General features: G+C 47.5%; 1 protein-coding gene across 2 annotated transcripts; it reads right to left on the bottom strand.

The window, feature by feature from the left end:
- Positions 1-92: 92 nt before the first annotated feature.
- On the bottom strand, positions 93-14,743 carry DDX23 (DEAD-box helicase 23). 2 transcript variants are annotated; one of them, XM_061416275.1, is made up of 18 exons: positions 14,660-14,743; positions 14,115-14,182; positions 9,503-9,711; positions 8,979-9,089; positions 7,385-7,478; positions 7,202-7,267; positions 6,521-6,659; positions 6,110-6,243; positions 5,882-5,994; positions 5,510-5,653; positions 5,188-5,413; positions 4,740-4,885; positions 4,202-4,379; positions 3,263-3,505; positions 2,690-2,841; positions 2,354-2,462; positions 1,423-1,597; positions 93-991 (listed from the first exon to the last, which is right to left on the bottom strand). In XM_061416275.1, the coding sequence occupies exons 3-18, from the start codon at positions 9,709-9,711 to the stop codon at positions 768-770; spliced, it is 2,463 nt and encodes an 820-aa protein (XP_061272259.1). In that variant the 5' UTR covers positions 14,115-14,182; positions 14,660-14,743; the 3' UTR covers positions 93-767. The 2 variants fall into 2 exon arrangements, with proteins under 2 accessions (XP_061272259.1, XP_061272258.1); XM_061416274.1 differs by lacking the exon at positions 14,115-14,182 and having other exon boundaries at positions 14,660-14,740.
- Positions 14,744-15,253: the final 510 nt, after the last annotated feature.

Here is a 15,253-nt window from a genome sequence, read left to right as displayed (position 1 = left end):
AAGTCAACCCACCATGCCCAGTGCTGTCCTTCCGTCTCCTGTGGTACTAGGGAGGACCTGGGAGATGAGTTTAGCCAGAACTAGACACAGCCTTCATATTCGTGTATTTATTCTCAGAACATACAAACTCATCTTCTCAGAGAATAGAAAACAGAAATTTCACTGACTTCAAGATGGACTCAGCCAGCTCACTCTGTCCCCTCATCTACTATAAAAACTCCCTGGGTGAGGGACGTCTCAAGTGCACAACACCCCTTGGCACAGGGGCCGTGCACAACTCTAAACAAGGCTCTCGACTTGTTTTATAATCCAAAAGGGCAAACAGCTGTCAAAATGACGATAAGAGTCCAAGGTCCATAATCCTCAGTACCCGATTCCCTGGGTCATCTAGGGCAATGATGGTGCCGTAGCTTAGGCAGTCAAGTCTGTGCCAAAGAAATCCCAGCCCAGCAGCCAGGTTTTTGTTCAGTCGGAGGCTATGCCAATTGGCTGCCCCTTTAACTGGCAAGAGCTGATGGCCTGATGCAGTCCCAAAGCCCGCCTAAGGGGCAGAGCTGGGCCAAAACCCTGGTAGTTTGTTCTGCCTGCCTCCTAGAGCAGCTTCCTCCCCTTGGACAGACCTGCACTCAGGCCTCAGACCTGAGGGCCTAGGCCAGGGAGTCTGACTGCTTCCTAAGCCCCTGGAAGAGTGAGGGCCTGGGAAGAGATGTGAGGGTCCTGACGAACAGGCTCCAGAGCACGGCCTTGACCCCGGGGCGAGTGTTGTGTCAGGCAAAGATGGTCTCTTCCCGGCGCTTCTTGGTGAGGATGGTGCCTGGTTTGTGCTGGGCATCAGGGTGGTTGGCCAGCTCTGGGGGGCAGGAGGACACCGGGCTCTCCAGAATGGCTTGCTTCAGCTCATAGAACACAGCAGAGTCCTCTTTGGTGAGGAAGGTGATGGCCACACCACTCTTGCCTGCTCGTCCCGTGCGGCCAATGCGGTGGATGTAATCTGGGGAGGGGAAGAAACATCAGTGCACCAGGCCAGATGCCCTGGTGGGCAGTGTCTGAAGCCTCCACTTCTAAAGGCATCCTCTTCCCTGCCACCCCCACCCAGGGCAGTAAACGCAGCTCGTGCTGCCTGACCCTGCAGGGCCCACGGTGCTCTCCCCAGCAGCACTGCTGATGGAGGTCACTCTCTCACACTCGGACAGTGTGGCCCAGCTCCACTCTTCACACCCAGAAGACCAGGGTGCTGTCCCAGGTGCTGAGACAACACACCCAGGTGAGATGAAGGGCAGGGGCTCTTCTCACGGGAACAAGCAACCCCAGGCTCGAGGCTAAGACAGCTGACGGCAGCGGCCCCCTCGGTGGAGATATTTGAGAAGAAGCAGGCAGGGAATCACCCTTTCCCTGGAGTGAAGCTCTTTCCCCTGCACTCACCCTCAATGTTCTTGGCCATGTCATAGTTGACGACCATAGATACATCTTGGATGTCGATACCACGACCCGCCACATCTGTAGCCACCAAAATATCCTTGGCCCCAGCCTTGAGGTTGGACAGTGCAAACTCTCGCTGCTCCTGGCCTTTTCCACCATGCAGCGTACAAGCGTTGTACTGTTGGAAGAATGGTGAGGTGAAGAAAGAGCAATGGGATCACACAGAGACGCAGAAGGTAGGAGGGGGGGACAGGGAGGAAGGGTTGCAGACAGGAGAGGGAGAAGGAAGGGGAAGGAGGCGGGAGAACAAGGGCAAGTGAAGAAGGGAGCAGATGAGCTGAGGAAAGGGATGGGAGAGACGGGGGTGCGGCAGACAGACAGGACAAGGTTAAGGGTAGGGCAATCAGGGTGAGATATGGAGTCAGACAGATGACAAGCAGTGGAAGAGAGAATGAGGGCGAGATGAGGGTGGAAAGCAGGGACCAAGAAATTTAAGGCCATTTCAGCATTGAGTGGAAAGGACACACCCTTCCCCTCAAACACCAGATTCAGGAGTAAAGGACGCTGATCACTAACATCTCCCTCCTGACCACGCCATCCCCTCTCCCAAAAATACTTCATAACAAAACACTCCAAACCACTCCATTCCACACCCTCAGATCCTGCCAGGATATGTGTCTTCCTGGCCCCAGCCCACCTGGAGGAAAACCCAAGGCAGCTGTGGCTGGCACTGCTGGAACGGACAGGGAGTCATAGCAATTGACCAAGTCCTCTTTATCCCCATCTACCACCCCTTTCCCTCTGACCCTGACTTGTTAAATACTGTAAAGGTTCAAGAATGGGTCGGCATTGAAAGCAGAAGCCCAGGGGGCCTGACTAGCTTCAGAAAGCAGCACCAAAGAGACGAGGCGTTGCCCTCCCCTGCCAGACACACCCCCATCTTCTCCAGGGATTTGGCCAAAACATCACAGCCCTTCTTCTGGTTGACAAAAATGATGATGGGTGGATCAAAGCCTTGCTCCAAGATTGCCAGCAGCTTTTTCCTGGAGAGAAAAGGATGAGAAAAATGACACACATACTACCCCTCCACTCCAAGTGAAATGCCCAACCCTGATCTACAAACACCAATTCCAGAATCTCCAATGCCCATGGAATTCTGTACAAGAAAACAGAACTCTTCAATGTGGCAGACAATCACCCTCCAGCCACCACTCACACTAAAAAGAGCCCCTTCTCCCTTCTGTTTCCCCTGACTCAGGTGCCCCCATACCTCTTTTCAGACTCTGACATGAGGAAGACTTTCTGTTCCACACGTTCATGGGGCTTGCCTGCAGAACCAATGTATACCACAGCAGGTCGCCGAAGATAGCTCCGGGCCAGACGCTCTACCGCTGGGGGCATGGTGGCCGTGAACATGACTGTCTGTGAAAACAAGAGGTCTAGCCCTGAGCTCAGGCAGACACACCACACATCCCACCATCAGCACAAGCAGCGCAGCCCAAACTAAAGAACAGAAAATGAGCCTGGACAGGAAACAGTGTTTCAGAAAACTGCCCCTCGCCTTCCCACTTCTTTCCTCAGTGGCTACTCAGCAGAGTACTTTCTACCTTATGATAGAAGGAAGGGCTGAGTGATCTGCTAGTACCTGCAGTGGCAGCGGCGTGACTCTCCAGAATCATCTTTCCAGGCTAAGAGGCTACACTGCTAGCACTGTGAGAGGATCATACACGGCCATGCCTCACCATTCTGGAAACATGTACTCTAGCCCACCAAGGGCAAGAAGGGCCCTGGAGCAGGTTTGGCAACTTGCCCAACTTCTCCCGGCCTGGGGAAGCAGCCTTACTTGGCGGTACTTGTGTTTTCCTGACTCAAAGTTGGCCAGCATCTTCTCAGGGTCCTCGGCCTCATCTGTGTCCGGCTTCTGATTGCTGACAGGCATGTGCTCCAGGATCTTCTGGACGTCTGGCTCAAAGCCCATGTCAATCATCCTGTCTGCCTCGTCCAGAACCACATAGGTGCAGCGGCTCAGCACCAAGTAGCGGTTCTCTAGCACGTCGATCAGACGTCCCGGGGTAGCGATCACTATCTGGGGGGCACAGGGGAGTCACGTGTGGCCCCAGCAGGTACCCTTTCCTTCCCCTCCTGTCAAATATCCATCTACTTGGGCAACAGATCCCCAATGCTAAGAAACTTGGCCCCCAAACTCCACTTAGGTTTGCGAGTGAAAATTCCAGAGAACTGCATGAAATCACTTGGATTTTTTTCCTCAGGAGTGAATGGGGTCTCTGGGTAAGGTCCAGGGGTTAGATGGAAGAGGGAACATCAACAGGAACCTTCTTAGGTGGAAGAGAGACTAAGTGATACAGGGGAGGGGGTTGGATAGTAGGATTAGGAAGCCTGCAGAAGCAGACTTCCTTGTAAAAAGCTCTCCTTCCCTACCCTGAGAAGAATGCAAAGCAAAATCAATGATGCAGTCTGGCAGAGTGATTAAGAGCACAGCCTTCAGACATGAATCTCAGTTCTGCCCATCACCAGCTGTGACTCTGAGCAAGTTATTAACTTGATCCTCAGCTTCATCTGCAAAATGGAAGTACCATTATCCATTCTCTTAAGGTGGTTGTGACGGTGATGTGCAAAGTACAATCCCCGGTGCCTAAGTCCTCCATAAATAACAGCATATATCTATAAACCAGCCCCTTTTTTCATTTACTGTACATCTATGGCAGAACTAGAAACAGTTCCGCCCCTAACAGCGGGCTGGCTGCTGGCTAGGTGAACCAACCTCACAACCCATGCGCAGCCTGAAGCCCTGGTCTTCTCTGGAGATGCCGCCAATAACAGCCACAGTGCGGATGCCTAGCGGCTTCCCAAACTTGATGGTCTCTTCCTCAATCTGCTGAGCCAGCTCACGAGTGGGGGCCAGGATGATAGCATAAGGGCCCTGGTCGGACTCTTCGATCCTGTGGTAAATGGGGCAGCCCGCAGTTTCATGAGCTTTGGTTCTCATCCAACCACAAACAGGAGCAAGATAAAGTCACTCTTAAGGGCAGCTATGAGAATGGGGAGGGTGGTGGGAAAAGAATGCAACAAGTGCTCTTAAAAATAAGACTCCAGGACAGCCAAGCACTCCAAGGAGTGATCTGTACCAGCAATAAAATAACCATATGCTTCTTTAATATCATGATCCAATTATTCCCTAATATCTGACCCAGGCTAAATAAAGAAGGGGCCTTCTGATTATAGACTTAAAAAGAAGACCAAATGCTCATCTGCCATTTTCACCTTTCCCACCCCGTGGAACCAATGTCAGATGCTCTCACCTGTCAATTTTGGGGAGAGTGGTAATCCAGACCAGCAACGGGATGAGGAAGGCTGCTGTCTTGCCGCTGCCAGTCTCAGCCACTCCAATGATGTCACGATTCTGTAGCCCAATGGGAATTGCCTGACGCTGGATAGGCGTTGGCTCCTGCAGAGACCCAGAGATAGCAGTGGGTACAGACAATGGGTACAGAGTTATGCTACCTGTGCTACTGCTGTCAGGGTGGGCACAATGGGAAGGAACCAAGCAGAGTGAAAAGGTATGGGACCCAAGAAGAAACACAATCAACAAACAATACTTCAGAAACTGACAACAACATCACCTTGGTGCCCACTGGCAGAGGAGGCACCAAACAGTCAAGGAACAAAGTTTTCTGTTCTCAAATTAAGTATGTACCCCCTAGAATCTGGCAACATGTCAGATCTCTGGGCCAGTCTGCTTGTTCTCACCTTGTAGCCACACTTATCGATGACCTCCAAGATGTGTGGAGGCAGAGAAGAGTCTTTCCAGGATCTGATGGGATTGGGGATCTTGCCACCTTTGGTGGTGATGCTGTAGTCCTCGCGGAAGATCCGCCAGTCCCTGTCCGTCATTTCATCCAACTTTTTCTGGGACCAATGCCGATCATCCCAGCGTTGCTTGGCTTCCTTCTTTCGAAGTTTGCGGAGTCTCGCCCTGGAGCAGGACACAGGGAATAAATGGGGTCCATATCCTCCATCTCCTTCCTGTAGACTCACCTGTGCCCCCACACCCACAGCCCTGATCACTCACTCCTCCTGCTCCTTTTCTTCCAGCGTCCGCCTCTTCTCCATTAGGTCTCCATAGAAACGCGACTGCTCTCGTTTCTGCTGCTTCAGGTCAATGCCTGCAATGAAGCCTCGCCCCAACAACTGTACCTGGTGCCGTTCTTTGTACCTGGGATTGAGACAGAGGAAGAGGAAAAGAGAAGAAGCTGCTAAGCACAAGGCTGAAGGTGTACCAGTTCCCCTTTCGGTCAGAGTCTTCCCCACCCAGAGGGCCGGCTGATGACTGTTTTACCCATCTCCCCATCCCAGCCTATCTCACTCCTATTTCTGTATCACTGATTCTCTCTAGCAACTGCCTAGTTTAAAAGACCTAGCACTGAGGCATGAAACCACTCACAAGGGGTTGTAGTCAATGGAAGTGTCCTCAGACGCATCCCACTCAAAGACAAACTTTCGGTCATTGAGATGCCTTGTCCGGCGCCGCTTCTTGATGCCACCGAGGTAACGCTCCTGCCCAGGGACAGAACACAAAGCCCTTCAAGCAGGAGGCCCAAACCTCACATACAGAGATCAGAACAGCCACACAGCTAAACCTCATTTGTGTGTGTGGAGGGTGGGGCCAAACCTTAATGGCATGTAGCTCCTTGCTCTTATCCTTCTCCTCCCGGATCTTCTGCCGCCCTTCCTCATCCTCATTCCCGTTGGTCTCCCTCTCCATCCTCTCCCTGCGCTCCCGACGTTCCCGTTCCTGAGGGTCTTCTGCAGACCAAAGAGAACAAAGCTGCAGGAGAACTCAGTGGAAGAAAAAAGAGGCATGGAGATCATCCAAATGACAGACACCAAATGAGTAAAAAGGAAGGGGGGACATTCGTGATACAAGGGGAATGAAGACCTAACAGAAAGAGATGTCTCTCATGAACGTGCCCCAGCCACCCTCTTCCAAACTCAAACAGGTCTCAAGCCCTTCTGAGTGACACCACAATCCTGTCCCACCCTTTCCTACCCCCATCGAGGGCCACGGGGTAAGAAAACGAACCCAACATTTTCCTGCCCAAGTCTTGGAACTGCTTCCTTTTCTTCCTCTCTTCTTCAAGCATCCTCTGCCGTTCCTCCACCTCCTGTTGTCGTCGCTTCAGGGCTTCAGCCTCTCGTTCTGCTTTGGAGAGGAACTTGGGCTACAAAATAGATTACAACTGTTAACAAGGATCTGGGGACAGGGTAGACTCACGTCACTGATGGCGAGATGGCAAAGGGCCCAGAAATACCTGCTCAGGCATTAAATGTGTGAGGAAAACACAAACAGGCCTGGGACCCTGTTAAAGGCTAAACTATGTCTCTCTCAAAATCTGGATGTTGAAGCCCTTAACTCCCATTCCTCTGAGTAGACTGTATTTAGAGACAGAGCCTTTAGAGAGGTGATTAAGGTAAAATGAGGCTCCAAAGGTAGGCCCCACACAGATCTAACTGTATCTTTATAAGAACACTTGGACACACAGAGACACCAGGGGCCTATACACAGAGGGAAGAGCATGTGAAGATGGAAAAGCCATCCACCTAAAAGTCAGGGAGAGAAGCCTCAGAAGAAACAACCCCATTTGATCTTGAACTTCTGACGTCCATAACTGTAAGAAGATAAATTTCTGTTGTTTAAGTCACTCAGTCCGTATGTTCTGTCATGGGAATCCTAGGCAACTAATACAGACCCTCAAGCTCTTACCTTGGCCTCAGCTTCCTCCTCAGCCTTTTTTTTGGCCAGAAGTTCCTCCAGGGATAATGGCTGGGCCTGAAGATAAAACACAGGACTTCAGTCCATAGAGGCTCTCTCCCTCTGAAGAACAACAAAGTCAGGCTTAAACTGAAGAGGATGATAAGGGGAAAAAAAAATTCTTCCTCTTTTTACCTTAGGCTTCTTATCACCATGTTCATCCTCTTCATCCTTTCTAGAGTCTCTGTCTTTCCGAGATTTAAAATCTTTTCCTCGGCCAGGAGATAAACTTTAAAGCAAAGGAACAGGGGAACAGTCCACATCACTATTTTTTGGCTATGCTGTGAAGCATGTGAGATCTTAGTTCCCCAACCAGGGATCCACTACAGTGGAAGTGAGGAGTCTTAACCACTGGACCACCAGCGAACTCCCCATATCACTGTTACTCTAGCCCCTGGATGAGAATCAGACTGAGCCCCCAAAAGAGAATGGAAGTTTTCCCATGACTCAACAAGGCTGGCCCATGGTCATCCAACAAGTCCTGAAGTTCCTTTTGCAGGCCTGGTCACTCTGCCTGCTCTGAAACGAATGATGGCCCTGTCTTGGCCCCATGATACCTGAATGTCCTTTTCTGAAACCAATCTCCTCTGGGAAGTGGGTCTTAACTACTGATATCAAAAATATTTTCTCCAAACATTAGTCACAAAAAACAATGAAATATTACCATTTGCAGCAACATGGATGGACACAGATTATCATACTGAGTAAAGTAAGTCAGACAGAGAAAGACAAATACTAGGTAATATCACTTATACATGGAATTGCAAAAATAATCAAATCAATTATTTACAAAACAGAAACAGACTCAGAAACAGCAAGCAAACTTATGGTTACCAAAGGGGAAAGTGGGCAGGGAAGGCTAAATTAGGAGTATGGGATTAATAGATACACACTACTCTATAGAAAATAAACAACAGGATTTACTTTGTAGCACAGGGAACTACATTCAATATTTCATAGTAACCTATAATGGAAAGAATTAGAAAATATATACGTGTGTGTACTGAAATCACTTCACTGTACACCTGAAACTAACCCAATATTGTAAATCAACTATATTTCAATTAAAAAAAAATTCCTCCAAATAGCAAATGCACATCAGAAGGAAAAAAAAAAGACCCTGCCTTACTTTGTAATGCACAATGAATTCAGCCAGCATGGCCACCACCCACACCCTTCCCAGATACTGCTATATATGTCCTTTGCTCATTCCTCCTTCCTATCGGTCCCAGCAATCTTTTCCCCACATCTGCTATAAGCTTAATATACAAGAGATCTCAAATAACCACAGTGTTTGTTATAAGGATGCTATCCTTCACCCTGAATTCTAACCTACATATTCAGGGCCTAATAAAAACTTTGTACAGAAAGTTTCCAGAACAAAGACATCAAGATATTGTCACATTAAGCTAACCCAACAAGTACATGTTGTATATTCTGGGTAGGAAACTGAATGGTCTGATGAAGCTATAGGAATGTTCTGTTGGCTGGTAACCTTTTCAAACTAACTTCAAAATTCTAAGAACAAGTGGATCCTCAAGGGGCTGTGACTTCACTAACTGGTTATACATTCTAAAGAAGATGTGTGCCTTCTAAAAGACAACTCTGCAATAACTACCAACAGGATTCACTGTGGAAAATTCACTTTCCCATGCAGCTGGGCGAGCTGAGATGCAGAGAGGAAGCAGTGAGGGCGTCGCCATAAAGCCCAATCCAACCCGTCAGGTACCTGGATCGCTTGCGGTCCTTGTCCCTTCGGTGCCCATCCTTATCCCTGTCTCGGTCCTTCTTATTCCGATCTCGTTCCTTATCCCGCTCTCGCTCTTTGTGCCGGCGATCTCTGAAGACAGAGCAATTAAGAAATCATGTGATATTTCCTGTGGACCTGCACTGCAGCCCTATCTTAGAAGGTTCCCATGCCCTTTTCTTCCCAAAGTAATATTTTACAAATTAGAAAATGTGTTTCCCAAGAAGTTATGAGAGAATTCTATTAATAAGGTCTTATAGCTCCAAGCGTTACTGCTAAGTATTAATGACAATGATAGGACTGTGTGAAGAGATGAACTATTTTCCTCAATCACTAGGACCTTCATCTTACAAGTTTCTTCTTTACCCTTAAGAGCTACTGGGTCCCAGGTGTAGAGAAACCTATTACAGACTCATGTCCCCATATGGAGGCATCAGAGGAACCAAGAATAAAGGAGTCTGAAATGTACACTCCCTTTCCAGGTAACACACAGCAAGTTACTTTACCTTTCCGTAGACTTGGATCGGGAACGGGAGCGAGAACGGCTGACTCCTCTACGCCTATCCCTTGAACGATGCCGTTTCCTATCTTTAGATGGGGAAGACTTCCGGTCTCGGTCTCTATCGCGGTCTCTGTCAGGAGTCCGAGATCGCTTCCTTTCCTCCTTGGAAGGTGATGCATCACGGTCCTTCTTATCAGCCAGCTCTCCTGCCATCTATCGTGCATAAGACGAGTATTTATTATGTATTAGATACTTTTCTGAACTTTTTACAAACAATTTACTTAATCTCAAAACAATGCTCTGAAGTAGATATAGTGGTGTGCCTGCTTTATGGTTAAAGAAACTGAAGCTCAGATATATAAAGTAACTTGCCTAAGGACACCTGGGCGTTAAGTGTCAGAGTTTCAGGCAGTCTGGCTCCAGAGGCCCATTCTTATTCATTAATACTCTCTCTCTGGGATTCCTTTTTGTACATATTTATTTCCAAAAGTGTACAATAAGCATACCTAATTTTTATAATTAGACTGCAAAAGTATTAAAAAAATGTTACCAAATGAATAGTATACTATCTCTAGAAATAACTTATATTACTTAACTTAGGAATCTACTGAATCTGCCAGCCCACCAGGATCAATAAACTACATCTAAGGGAGATAAGTTCTCTTGAGCGCATAAAGAAAACTCAAAAGAGAAAAAAGGAGTTTAATTTTGAGATGTAGGATTAAGATCAGCACCTCAAGGAAAACCTAAGTTCAAAGAGAAGAGAAACTCACTTTTACACAGATTAAAAGAAATGTACTTCTAGTTATGGAATGGCAAAAACTTGGGTGACAGGTACATAGGACCTCCATGCACTTTGGTTTTAAGTTTTCCTGTGAATCTGTATCTTATGGAAACAGTGAGAGACTTTATTTTTTGGACTCCAAAATCACTGCAGATGGTGACTGCAGCCATGAAATTAAAAGATGCTTGCTCCTTGGAAGAAAACCTATGACAAACCTAGACAGCATATTAAAAAGCAGAGACATTACTTTGACAACAAAGGTCCATCTAGTCAAAACTATGGTTTTTCCAGTAGTCATGTATGGATGTGAGAGTTGGACTATAAAGAAAGCTGAGCACTGAAGAATTGATGCTTTTGAGCTGTGGTGTTGGAGAAGACTCCTGAGAGTCCCTTAGACTACAAGGAGAGCAAACCAATCCATCCTAAAGGAAATCAGTCCTGAATATTCATTGGAAAGACTGATGCTGAAGCTGAAACTCCAATACTTTGGCCACCTGATTCGAACTGACTCATTTGAAAAGACCCTGATGCTGGGAAAGATTGAAGGTGGGCAGAGAAGGGGACGACAGAGGATGAGATGGTTGGATGGCATCACCGACTTAATGGACATGAGTCTGAGCAAGCTCCAGGAGTTGGTGATGGACAAGAAGCCTGGAATGCTGCAGTCCATGCAGTCACAAAGAGTTGGACACGACTGAGCGACTGAACTGAACTGTGAATCTATGATTATCTTAGAATTAAAAATAAGGGAGGAAGGGATGGAGTAGAGCAAGGAGGGAGGGAGGGAGCGAGGGAGGGAGGAAGAAGTGTACCAGAAACCAGAGGTCACAGACGTTCTGACATTCCATACTCAGATTTTCACAGCCTTGATTATGATCCAGTCCCACAAAAGGTCTGAGCAGGAATTGTTCTGTCCCCATCCTGCCTGGGGGACACTGAACACCATACCATACTGTCAACTGCCCTTTAGACTACAAAATCTACTTCAGCGAGGTGCTAAATTCAGACAGCAAGTCTGAATCTGCCTCTATTCTACGACCACCATCATCATTCCTAAGCCTCGGGATATATTTCTCAAAATTTACTTTATCTCCAAATGGTTCCCATGCAATAACAGTTCCCTAAGCTACAGCTTACAATCCCCCTTTGCCATGTAATTCCTGCCATGTATCTTTAAGAAGGGAGAATAGGTAAAGAAAAGAAAAATGAACAAGTAGCACTTTAAAAAAGTTGGAGACAACCTATTTTACCTCAGAATTGCCAGTACATCATGCACAGACCATGGACATTATACTTATGTCTCTTTCACTTATAGCCCTCAGAAAACAATCAGAGGAAAGGCAATCCTGGACATCACCATTATTTCAACAAATACTCACTGAGTACCTGAGAGGTGCCAGAAACTATTCCAGTACTAGAGATACAGCAGGAAACAAAACAAAGCCTCTGAACTCATAATGCTTAAATTCCAGTGAAGACGACAGCAGTTCGGCAGAAAATAAGAGAATTTCAAACAGTGTAAGTGCTAATAAAGAGAACAAAGCAGGGTGTGTGATGGGGAGCAGCATGAACAAGAGGGCTCTGGAAAGAATTTTTTAAATGACATGTAAGCTGAGATTTGAATGATGGGAAAGAGAGAGTCCATAAAAATCAAGGAAAAGAATTTATTGTGTAGAAGGAACAGCAAGACACTGGGGCAAGAGCTAGCTTAGCATGTTTGCTAACTAACAATAGACACGCGTGGAATTCCCTGGTGGTCCAATAGTTAGGCCCTCACAATGCCAGGGCCAGGTTCACTCCTTGGTTAGGAAACCAATATCCTGCAAGCTGTGCAGCACTGCCAAAAAAACAGACTCATGTGGTCAGGAGTGGCAATGACCAAGGGGAAAACTGGCTCAAGATGCGTTCAAGGAGGTAGGCAGGAGTCAGATCACGGAAACGTGTTTTAGAGCAGGCTAGAAAAACTTGGATTTTAGTTTAACTGCAGTGGGAACCTTAGAAAGGTGTTAAACCGGAAGTAATATGGTCTTATTTTACATTTTTAAAGAATCACTTTGGTGACTTGCAAAAGGCAAGAATGCACACGGAACCACTGAGAATGCTATTATGGTAGTCTAGACAAAAGATACCCCACTCCAGTACTCTTGCCTGGAAAATCCCATGACGGAAGGGCCTGGTGGGCTGCAGTCCATGGGGTCGCAAAGAGTCAGACATGACTGAGCGACTTCACTTTATTTTTTCACTTTCATGCATTGGAGAAGGAAATGGCAACCCACTCCAGTGTTCTTGCCTGGAGAATCCCAGGGATGGGGGAGCCTGGTGGGCTGCTGTCTATGGGGTCGCACAGAGTCGGACATGACTGAAGTGACTTAGCAGCAGCAGACAAAAGATAACAGCGGGGACCTCTCTGGTGGTTCAGTGGCCAAGAACCACCATCTGCACTCCCAGTGCAAGGGGCCCTCTGATCCTTGGTCAGGGAGCTAGATTCCACATGCCACAACTAAGAGTGTGTATGCCACAACTAAACAATTCCTTGTGTCGCAACTAAGACCGGTACAGCCAAATAAATAAATAGATATTTTTAAAAAGGTAACAGTGGTTTGTTCTAGGAAAGTGAGAGTGGAGATGGGACGAAATAGAGAGCCCCAAGGCAGATTCTGAAGACAGAGCTGACAGGACTTACTGATGAAGGGAGGAAGCAAAGAGGAGACACACTCAAACTCCTATATGGCCTGACCAACTTAAATGGCTCACAGCGCCGTTAGCGACTGCAGAAGACTGGGGAAGGAGAAGATGTAGGAAGAAATTTAATGTTTCATTTTGATCACGGTGAATGTAAGATGTCAGTAAGAAAACCAAGTAGCGATTCCAGGAAGGCAGCTGAAAATGCAATTCTGGAACTTAGGAGAGAGTTGGAGACAGTAATGTGAGTTATCAATATACAGATGGCTTTTAAAACCGTAGGACGCTAAATGATTATTACCTAAGTAGGCATTCTAGTTAGGAACAAAACAGAGGAGAGGACCCAGGGACTTCCCTGGTGGCCCAGTGGTTAAGAACTCACCTTTCAATGCAGGGGACACAGGTTGGATCCCGGGTCGGGAAAGTAAGATCCCACATGCTACACAGCAACTAAGCCCACAGGCCACAACTAGAGAGCCCAAGCGCTGGCAAGAAAAACCTACACCACACCGCCCCCGCCCCCCGCCAGGCTAACTGCAACTAAGACCCAACTCAGTCATAAATATATTTTTTAAAAAAAGAGGACACAGGATTAAGCTCTGAAACACTGTAACGTTTAGAAGTCAGGCGTAGAAGCCACAGAAGAAAACTAGAAAGAAACAATAGCCAGTGGAAAAGAAGAAAAGATAGTAAAGTATACCATGGAAAGAAGAAATAGTAAGGTATGCCATCACAGAAGCCAAAAATGTGTTTCAAGGAGGGAATGCTGATCTGTGTCAAGGGGAGAAAGACTGGAAGATAAAGGAGTCACCCTCGCCTTTGTAAAAACAGAGATGACAAGAGCTGGCATGGTGAGAGTAAAAGCCCGAGTGCAATGAGTTTAGAAGAAAATGAGAAGTGCAAATAAGCAGACAGTAAACACAGGCAACTTTTATTATAGGTTCTACTCATCACAAACCTCCGGATCTTTGAGTTCCTCAGTGCTTGCAGGACAGAGACAGTCTTTTTTTTCATTCAATGAAGTATGCATTTATCAAACCACCACCATATGCAAGGCACAGTGCTAGGCACAGTGTGAGTTACAAAAGGAAATCAGGAAGATCCTGTCCACAGGAAGCTTACAAAACAATAGAGGATATGAGGCACATACCAAGATGCAGGCTCAGATGAATTATTGCAGGAGTTCAAAGAAGTTTCCTTTCACTTGAAAAAGGAAATCTGCAAAGAGTGTAGAGGAAGTGGCTCTTGAGTATTAAAATGAAGGTAGAATTTGAAGATGTGTAATTGAGGGTGCCGGAAAGAAGTCATTCCCGGCAAAAGAAATAATACAGGAGGCGCAGAGGCGGGAAAGCATGACTAGTTATGGGAGAAAAGCCAAAGTTTCAGTTTGGCTGGAGCAAGGGCTACTCCAAACATGAAGGAGTAAGATCGGACTGAGGATATCACGGGTGCTGTGCGCATGGGCAAAGGTCTGACCCGTAACACCGTCCAGGGACCTGCCCTATCCCCGCCGGAGCCAACACTCCCACTGGGGCCCGCGCCCCTTCCCTCCTGCTGGATAGATCTTTCCAAGCTCGTGCCCTTTCCCTATGGCGTTCTTCCTCGCCTCGTCCCAGAGACAGGGTCGACCGCTGTACCCTCATTCTCGCCTTCTCTGCAGGCTCGTGGAAACCGCTTCCATCGCCCGAGACTCACCACTCTTGAGCCCAAACCGCCCAACGCGGCCTCAACGTCGCCGAGTAGTCGCCATCTTTCCCGTTTCCTGGTCGCCGGGCTGCTCCCTCGGCCGCGCGGCAAGCCGGGAAGGCGAGTTCCTGGTCCTGGGCAGCGCAGGCCAACAACGCATGGCCGAGAACTACCAATCCCAGAATGCACGGCGCGAGCGCCGGTCCCGGGACGCGGGGGCCGCTGGGCAATGTGGTTTGTCAAACATTTGAGTCTGTGGGAGCAAGAGTTTTTCATAGGTCGACTTTCATCAGAAGGTTATTCTCTCTGTGGGCGCAGCCCTCCTAGAATATGCTGGTTTTCCTGGAAACTGTAATTAACGACATCATGACCGGTGGCTTACAACGGAGAAATTTAAGGCTTTCCTTACATACGAACTCCGGGAGTTGGTGATGGACCGGGAGGCCTGGCGTGCTGCAATTCATGGGGTTGCAAAGAGTCGGACACGACTGAGCGACTGAACTGGACTGAACTTATACATCAATAGCACGTAGTTATAACTAGCAACTATACTAACAGCAATAAATACCATTTGTGGAAAAGCCGGTTTTAACAAAAAAAATC

The sequence above is a fragment of the Bos javanicus genome, chromosome 5, assembly GCF_032452875.1.
Source record: "Bos javanicus breed banteng chromosome 5, ARS-OSU_banteng_1.0, whole genome shotgun sequence".
NCBI lineage: Eukaryota > Metazoa > Chordata > Mammalia > Artiodactyla > Bovidae > Bos > Bos javanicus.
This window is presented reverse-complemented; position numbering and strand designations above follow the sequence as displayed.

What these genes read in the sequence shown, in the direction of transcription:
- DDX23 (XM_061416275.1), bottom strand. Translation starts at nt 9,711, where the DNA reads ATGGCAGGAGAGCTGGCTGATAAGAAGGACCGTGATGCATCACCTTCC. An exon ending in ATGGTGATAAGAAGCCTAAG is followed by an intron (nt 7,268 to 7,384) that starts GTAAAAAGAGGA and finishes TTTTATCTTCAG; the next exon opens with GCCCAGCCATTATCCCTGGA. An exon ending in GGCTGCGCATGGGTTGTGAG is followed by an intron (nt 3,506 to 4,201) that starts GTTGGTTCACCT and finishes TGTGCCCCCCAG; the next exon opens with ATAGTGATCGCTACCCCGGG.